This window comes from Scomber japonicus, chromosome 17, assembly GCF_027409825.1.
Source record: "Scomber japonicus isolate fScoJap1 chromosome 17, fScoJap1.pri, whole genome shotgun sequence".
Taxonomy (NCBI): Eukaryota; Metazoa; Chordata; class Actinopteri; order Scombriformes; family Scombridae; genus Scomber; species Scomber japonicus.
The window spans coordinates 16,342,742-16,351,977 of NC_070594.1; the positions used below are offsets into that span (position 1 = coordinate 16,342,742).

The 9,236-nt window shown below is 41.8% G+C and overlaps 1 protein-coding gene across 1 annotated transcript; it reads right to left on the reverse strand.

Annotated features, from left to right (window-relative positions):
* Positions 1–386: 386 nt before the first annotated feature.
* myb (v-myb avian myeloblastosis viral oncogene homolog) lies at positions 387–8,605 on the reverse strand. The gene is given in 15 exon segments (XM_053336891.1): positions 387–907; positions 1,018–1,101; positions 1,260–1,358; positions 1,670–1,765; positions 1,872–1,986; positions 2,079–2,197; positions 2,827–3,078; positions 3,532–3,651; positions 3,783–3,848; positions 3,959–4,178; positions 4,623–4,843; positions 5,751–5,843; positions 6,034–6,105; positions 6,279–6,396; positions 8,540–8,605. Coding segments are annotated over 15 exon segments (1,812 nt in total). The 5' UTR covers positions 8,563–8,605; the 3' UTR covers positions 387–793.
* Positions 8,606–9,236: the final 631 nt, after the last annotated feature.

The following is a 9,236-nucleotide window of genomic DNA, read 5'->3' on the forward strand; positions in this document are numbered from 1 at the left end:
TCACGGGATACTGTTAAGACCAGACATAAATTGAAAGTTGAAATAAAAGCTCAATTTTCATGAAATAAAAAAGGTGCCAATGTAGTAATCAGGTAATACTAGTAAGGTTGGCCCCTTCTGTCGTGTAAAACATGACCAGTCATAGTTAAATAAGAACAGACAGCAAATCGTGCTCAGTAGTTAAGTGTTTACATGAGGTGGCACAGACCAAACACTTGAAATTCTCAGTAGACCCATTATAGCCTATTTAAAAAAAGAAGAAGAAGAAAAAAAAGAAAAGTATAATGACTGAAATACAGAGGTCAGTTTTCAATTCAATAAAATGCCTTTGGATAATGCTAATAGGGCTTAAATACTTAACTTAAAACACTGCTCCATTGGCCAATTGTAAAAAAACAAAAAAAACAAAAAAAAACAACATTGTCAAAACAAAAGAAATAAATTAATCAACTTGTTCTTTATATTAATATCAAAATTCGTAATTCATAATACAGCCCAATGCAAATTATATAGCTACCTTTTCCCATTTATAATACAACATTGATAATAATACATGGACCAAAAGAGATAAGATGTACATTTATAAAAGCCCAAATGCAAATTCTATATAAAAGATTTCAAAAACAAACATAAAAAGATAGTCTTTGGTTGGTTGAAATCCAACAAGTGTGAGTGTAAAAACACCAGTGGCATAGAGCCTCTCCCAACTGTTGTACCACAACAAATATGAAACCCGTGGCGCTGTGTCCAGCACAGGGAATGTTGATGTGTCCAGATCAACGTGTGTCTAGGTCTACATGACCAGTGTCCTCGTAGGGTAAGTGTTGATGTACTTGTGGCTCTGCTCTGAGGCCAAAACGTGCTCCTCTGTTTTCCCACAGGTCACCTGGTCCCAGGAGCTGAGCTGCTGTTGGCAAGAGAAAGACAGGATGATTATTTTTTCATGGTTAAGATGAAAAAGAAAGGATTTGATTTAGATAAATACACACATACAAAACAAACATGTACTGTGCATACCTGTAAAGGGCTGCCCATAGTCCTGCGAGGGAGGTGGTAGGTTTTGTGTCCATCTTCACTCAGTAATGAGCTAGTAAGTAAATCCTGAATGAAAATGAAAAAAATGTATTAAGAACAGAATAGCTCAGAAAACAGAGGAGACGATACAAAATATTCTTTGTGTATTTATAAAGATTAAATAAGGACAGCTACACATTAGAGAACATATGAACTGTGAGGTCAAAGGTCAAATGTGAGCTTACAGGTACTTCCTGTGGGGGGCCGCTGGGGGAAAAAAGCTGTGTGTGAAGACCTTGTCCTTCCCACTGCATACACAGGCTCCTCTCACATGGGGACTCCACCTTGGACAAAACAAGTAAAACACATCATGGTCATGTACATGTCAATCTACATAATTATAAAGGAGTCATGCAAACGTGGCTACATAGAGCCCATTTCTTAATTACAGTGTATTCAAATTATTCCCAACATAGTTAATGATGGAACCTTTAGCCACATTTTTCACCACAATTGTAAACTGAAAGTACATTCCACAGCTTTTCAGCTTTGCTCTCTCAACATAAAACGAAAACTTCTGATGTCAGTCTCTTGCTTGGTTGTGTGTGCGTGGTTGTTTGCATGCGTGTACGTGCTTATGTTGAGTGGAAAGTACCTCTTGTTTTATTTTCTTGAGAGGAGGCTGCTCTATGGCACACTCCATAGGTTCCTGCTTGATGGACTCGACCATCTGCTGATCCAAAGGCTGGTTCTGGAAAAGACACAAATCCCTAAGTGAGTCACATGGACAATACAACAAGCACAACAGTGGTAAACAAGGTAATTCAAGAAGCATGCATTTCTTAAGTCATGCTCACCATTAGTTTGAGGGGTCCATACTTGGACTCCTGCAGGGCCAGGGTTGACCTGAAAGGTGTGGGTGTGCAGGGAGAGGATTCCAGGATTGACCGACGAATGTTCGGAGTTCTGAACCTGAGAGAGAGAAACAGAGAGATATGTTTGTAAAACATGGCGTAACACAAATCTACATAGTAAAACACATTAAAAACTGCGGAGCCACTCACATTTCATTCTCTTTCTGAGGCCTGACAGTGTGGTCGATGAGAGGCTTGGTGTCCACAGGTGAACTCATGGGTAAACTGTCGCTGTCGGAGTGTTCCGGGCTCATTGACTGATTGAGAAACTATAAGATAAAAGGAAGGAGACTAATCAGTCAAAGTAGCAGACAGGTTGAGTTTTAAGCAGCAACAATGTGGTGGATTGTGGGAGCACATTACAGAAATGGAGAGGAGAGGAGAAAAGAGACCTGGTGGTTCAAAAGACGTGCTATAGATTAAATTATTCAAGTAAAACAAATGGATGAAGGAGAAACACTAGCTCTGAATGATTAGTGATTGATATCATCAGATGGCAAGTTGGTGATTGGATGGATTCTGATCACACGCAGCTACTTTCAACTACCTGTGAGGGTGAAAAGGGTAGGTTTCTGACTGATGAGGGCTTGGGAGTTGAGTAGACGTAACCAGCCCATGCTCTGTGAGCAGCTCTTGAGCCCTGATTGGACAAGACCCTGTCTGTTCTGAGAACATTCCTATCCGAGAACCCACTGGTACTGGCCTCACCCACTGAGGCGAGGCTCTGGGGAAAAGGCAGGAAAATATGGGTCAAAGCCCACCAATAAGTAAAAATCTATGATGCTAATTGCTAAGCTATCTTTTTTCATTTGGTCACAGTTGACCAGTGAACAAAGTGTGTTGTTGACATAGAGTCCAAAGACATTACATCTTTTTTATATGTGATGCTGATACTTACTGAGTCAATGACAGATTCCATGAACTCTGGAAGACTATTTGAGAATGTGGGACTGCTGTGATGGCTGTTGCTGTTGTTGTTGTTATTGTTGTTGTGGGCACGTGTTGCAGAGGCACTCTCCTCAGGTAGGCAGCTCTGGTCAAGCGGCAGGGCAGGGGCGGCTGCCTGGTGATGACGTAACGACATAGCCACACCCTCTGAGCTGTTGGTCAAAGAGCACTGGCTGGCCCAGCTTGGATAGGGCAAATTCATCTGTGTAAGAAAGGGAAATTAATTGTGAAGGCTAGACATAACTGTCAAAGAATAATCATATGTGAAAATGAGCATTGAAGAGCGAGTGTAAAAAAAAGTGTCAAACATGCATAAGAGAAAAAAAGCAAGGCGGATAATAAGTGAGGGCGTGTAAAAATTGAATAAATGGCAAAAAGAAAAGGAGAAAGGGAACTTTAACATTAAGCTAGCAGCAGGCTGACGGTAGTGCTGGGTTGCACAAGGGGTCATGCAGATGCAGACGCACAAATGGTGAGATAAGGTGCTATTTCATCACTTTTGCAGAAACAGGCCCCCCAGATGTTTCCTCCTCCTTATTCACACAAGATCCAACCACTGTCCTTAAAGCCAGGGTCGACCCACATGCACATAAATTGTGACTGTCACACTCACATGCCGCAATTTACAAACACACACACACACACTCTCACACACTCGCGCTCAACTCACTGGTAGTGATGGCTGGCCTCTCAGCTCATTCTCTGTTGACATAAGCAGTAGTTCGATCTCTTTCACCCTCTGCTCCTTCTCAGGGTCCTCCTCACTATAGTGTCTCTGAAAGCAGAATTAAGAAAGCAGGAGGCAGATATTAATGCTAATTCAACCCTGTTCAACTTCTTGTATTACTGTTTCCTCCCTTTAGTAATCAATTACACTGACTTTACTTGTTTCTTTCTTTCTTTTACCTGTATAGCAGCGGTTCCATGCTGGGGAATGTTCAGGATGTTCAAATGTAAGGCCATGGGGAACACCTGTTACACCAATCAGAAACAAGTCCACATCAAATATTTGCAGTTGCACACTTACAGTTGCATTCAGTTTTCCTTTTGACATCCCAAATTTTAGTTTATAGTCCACTCACTCTGTGTGTGTCGGGGATGTAGGGGTAGCTGTGTGGCGACAGCTGCGTGTGATTGGGCGAGTGGTGGGAGAAACCCATAATGTGACTGGTGTTCTTGATGTAGCCATGGTTGATGGAGTGTGAGGTGTTGCTGTTCTTTGATGTGCTCTGAAGATACCCTTCCTGCTCCACCTTTCGCCTCATGGTGGAGTTCCAGTGGTTCTTTATGGCATTGTCAGTCCTGTGTGGCATGAATGACACATGAACTTTAAAAGGTTATCCGTTACAAAACACATCCTCACACCCACAAGCATGAAAAGACATCCCGGACCTCTAGTGGTACTTGATAGCACTATCAATCCAGGCACACACAGATGCCGACACAGATAGTCACACACACACACAGACACAGCACTGATAAGGTTATCAGCACAGAGCAATTACAATCATTTCAAAACTACCGTATCTTTTTTTCTCTCAATCCCATTGTCATTTGATTGTAGGCCTTTCTCTGTCCTTTCTCTTTGAACCTCTCTTTCTTACTCATCCCTCACTGAGTGCCCTTTCCTTTATTTCACACTCTCAACAGCAACATTTCACACCCAAAGATTCAGCGATTTTTCTAGATTCTCTTTTTTGCACATTTCTGTACTCTCTTTCTGTTTCTCTTCCATGCCTGCCTCACCTGCCAGGGAGCAGCTTAGCGATTTCTGCCCAACGGTTGCCCAGCTTCTCATGTGCCTGGTAGATGATCCTGTCCTCTTCCTCAGTCCATGAAGTCTTCTTCACCTCTGGGTTCAGGTGGTTGTGCCAGCGCTCACGGCACTGCTTGCCGATGCGCCCCTTCAGGTGCTTGGCTATCACCGACCAGCGCTTGGCTCCATACTTCTGAACCAGCTCTATCACCTGGGGTGTTTGTATGTTTTTTATGTGAGAAGAAGGAAGGAGAAGGAAGAGTGTTGAAAAGGGAAGAGAGATGAATGTTAGAGAAGGGGCATGAGAAAAGAGGAAGGAAGGAGCAATAACAGGGAGGAGAGGGAGAAGTAAATGGGCACAGAGAAAGAAAAATAACAAGGTAAAGAGATGACAGGCAAGTGGGGTGTAGAATAGATGGAATGAGGCAAAATAAGGGAGAGAAATTGACAAAAGAAAAATTAGTCTTCCAGAAAAATCCCAGATTATTGTATCAGTGAGTACTTATTCTCTGCTTTTCTCCCTCCTTCCCTCTTTCTTTATCTTTCAACTTGTATAGGTGATTGGGAACACCTGCTGGTGAGCAGTGAGGGAGTTTCCAGTGGAACGTTAGCTACTCTGCTAATCATTACAGTGGCATCTGGGTGGAAATATAACTCCTTTGGACAAGTTCAATAAACATTTCACAGGGTTTAAGAGACTACAATGTCATGTGTTGTGTAACGGCAACTTTTTAGCAAACTTAAAATGTGCAACAGCAGCCAAAGAGTTGCTACAGAATAGTTGCTTTACCCGGTAATCATTTTTTTTAACCTTGATGACACTTGATTGCCTATTTCCTGTGAGTAGTATCGAAATACATTACTCCAAAAAAAAAAAAACTTATGTAACACGGCCCTAACTGTGTAAGACTGTGTTACATCAATGTTTAGGACTGAAACATCTTCATGTATTGTTGGGCTATAATTCAATGAATAGTGAGTAGTGAGTAGTAGTAGTAATGAGTAGTACCATATTAAAAGTGGTTCTGTATTGTGAAGTGAAGATTATACTTTACTATGCAAAACCAAATGTGGTTCCAACATTGTTTCATCATCATTTTATTTTAAAGTTTTCTTACCCTCTGGTCCTCCTCTTTGGTCCACGGCCCTTTGATGAGCTCTGGATTGAGAACCTTCTGCCACCTGTGCTGACACTGCACATCTGTACGATTCTGGTATGTCAAAGAGCGAGAACATTCGTTACCATCTTCGCACAATGGGAGGTCATGAATAATATGCATGTAAATCACAAGACCTTGCTAGTGCTAATTTAGAAATACCAAAAGGATATGGTTCATGCCTGTGTGTCTTTGTGTACACATTTGTGTAAACATACAAACTAGTAGGTGAACTACTACTTACAGTTAATAAGCTAGCAATGATTTTCCAGTCCTCTGATCCATGATGCTCCACAAGTTTCTTCAACTTCTCATCCTGAAAAAAGACAATACATGTTGTGTAAGATATTTAATTAAGCAAAAAAGTGAATGTGATTAGACCAGAAAATAAAACGGTTTCCTGGTTCCTGGACAATGATCTGTCTTGAGAACTGTATGCAGAATGCTGCTTAGACAAGGGTGTGTGTGTGTGTGTGTGTGTGTGTGTACCTCTTCTCGTGTCCATCGTGTTTTTCCAAGGTGGCGTTTCCCCGCCTTTGCCAGCGTTCCATCATAATCATGTTCATACATTTCAGTCTCTTCCTCATCCTCCTCACTACTGTAAACACTGCACACAGAGAAGGAGACATTTTTAAAAAAAGGTGGTTGCATGAAAAATAATTCAAAATAAGACAATGGAAAGGTAAATAATAAGTACCTGTCTATTTCCAAACAACTCCCTAATCATTTCTTTACAGAGTGTATAAAGAACTCAGCCTACTTTTTAACTCATCAGGTGTCAACACAGACAGAACCAGTCATTCTTGAAGGTCTGGGTGCAGGCTTTTAGCCAAGACACCCACAAGGGGAGAAAGAGAGAGAGAGAAAGAAAGAAGAACAGCAAGTGGGAGGGGAGGAGGGGTATGGATGGATGAACAGGTTCCAATGTTGTTGGTTTCCACAGATACTGGGATTGGCACATGCGATCATAATTTTGTGACCCTGGCGTGTTCAGACCTGCGTTGGCATTGTACAGCACACACCATGCACACTGACACTGAATGGCTGGTTAGCCAATCAGAATGTAGAACAGGGACAACGTGGAGGCTAGGTAGGGTACTTTGGTGTCATGCAGAGCAACAGGTGAACAGGAACCCCACAGAGGTGTGTGCTTATACAAGAGGATATTTACAGTGGATTATCTTCCTTATTTCTGTCCACTTACTTAAACTTGACTTCTTGATTAAAAGCCATACAGAGAAATGCACACACAAAGGGGTATTGTATTGGACTCACTTCATGTTTTAAGCATATCATAATAAAAGATTAATTTCTGTCAGTTGTATGAGAAAAGCTAATTTCCTATTTTAACAATTAAACCTCATGTGCTTTTCAGAGATAAAAAATGCCACCAAATAATAAAAAAGATTAAAGAGAATTAAGTGCACAAACAAGCCAGCTAATGAGAATGAATATACCAAGCTGAACTCATCTTGAGAATGATGAATCAACTGAATCATGAAACTGTTTTATGCTGATCACTCCTCTTATCTCAATCTGCGGAATAGTTTTGCGAAAAGTGAACTGGCGTTGCACCTTCACCTTATCCGTGAGAATAAACCAATAGCCCGCACTGAAACAATGGTCGGTTTAACTCTAGAAACTAGACGCACGAGCTTCATTACAGTGCGCAAAATAACCAGATGCTTTTCAGGGAAAGCTGGTACAGACAGATGCGCGTCAATAAAGTGTACACAAAGTTGAGCTGGTGAGGGTGAGAGGAGGTTCAAGTTGTGGCGACTGGTGTATCAAAAACAAGGGGAAACACAAAAACGCACCCTCACAGTGAGACAAGTGCACATAGAGGACGCTGCCAAAGCGCAGTGTCCAAAATAACAGTGAGCGCCCCTCGCTCTCTGTGATGCTGCGGTGTTGTTCAGGGTGTATGCAGCTTTCATCAAGCCGGTTTTAAAATGACCTGCTAGAATGGCTTGTAAGACCCACTTTGCACGTTCGACAATTGTGAAAATGAAAACATCTGCTCTGCGTCTTTGTGGCTGACTGTGGTGATTGCTCCCAGGAAAGCCACGGGCAATAAAAAAAAACAAAAAAAAAAAAACATTTCCAAAAAGCTACTTAAACTAAATTTACTCCGTAAAACTGTTTGTTGCAGATCATTCAAGTCTCTACGAACGTTTAAGACAGAGGTAGATAAACAGCATGGTGCAATGTGTTAGATGTGTATTATTACTATTAAACTCCTTTTAAAAACGTTGTCCACGCAGTCTTGCGCACGGCATGGCACGCGCCTATCCACCCGCCTAATGTCATTAATATATGCGTGTGTGTGCATGTGTGTGCGTGTGTTAATAAAGACACACAGAGAAAGAACGAGATCTACCCCTTTCTGTCTCACCACTGACAGCAGCGCGAGAGGCGCACATGCCAGATGACCACCACCTGTCATGGGCGCGCGAGCGAAACAACCACACCACTACTCTGTTCCCAAACACACACATACACATAGACACCCAGGCGCACACACTGGCACAAAAGAGCATACAAGATCTACAAAGTTCATGAAAAAAAACTAAATTCATGTCAATTAGATGCTTCATGAAACGCTCAGCCTCGTGCAGTATCTAACAGAAAGGGTAGTTAACACAAGATTTTAAAAAAAAGTGTAAGCTAACTACTAATAACATGCAGAATAACTCACAGTAAAAAAGAAAATTAGCAAATTGAGGAGTAATAGGTCTGTGTGAGCTTACCTGTTTCTCGGCCGCCTAGCCATGTTAATATGCGGAGAGCGGCTCGCAGGTTGCGCTGAGCACGTACTTTCGCTATCTGTGCTGAGTTAGTTCTACCGGCGAGGAGGCAGGTTGACATTAATTTTAAGTGCAGCACCCTCTACACCAGAGCTCCTCCCTTCGGATCCCGGTAAATTTGGCGCTCCTGAGTTGTGCCTGACTGCGCATGACCAAAAATAAAAGTGTACTTCACACACCGTCAGACATTTTGAAAATACGACATGAGAAAAGTCTGTATTTTGTCTTTCTGAAATGTGTTTGTTTGCATTGCTTTTAAAAAGTCTACACCATGAAATATTATAAAACATGTATTAATTAAATAATCACTCACTGTACATATAATATGAAATAGTGATGTATTCAAGGATCGCGCTCTATTGAGTTACCGTATGCCTTAGATATTTTCAATTTACGAGGCAGCCCTGAAAGCACCAGGATAATGCACTCCGTGGACTTGTCAAAGGCGCGTTTTGCCTGGCCCTCCGCGCTAAAAGCTTTTTTCGTCAACAAATTACTAGTGTGACATTTTCTCTGGTGAAAAGGAGAAGGAAACTAATGCATTTGGACGATGTAAACAATTGCGGCTTGAGTTCTGTCATGCGAGTAGTTGCTTTACTTTCTGTGCCCGACTACCTGTTTGCAGAGTGCCCGCTGTAGA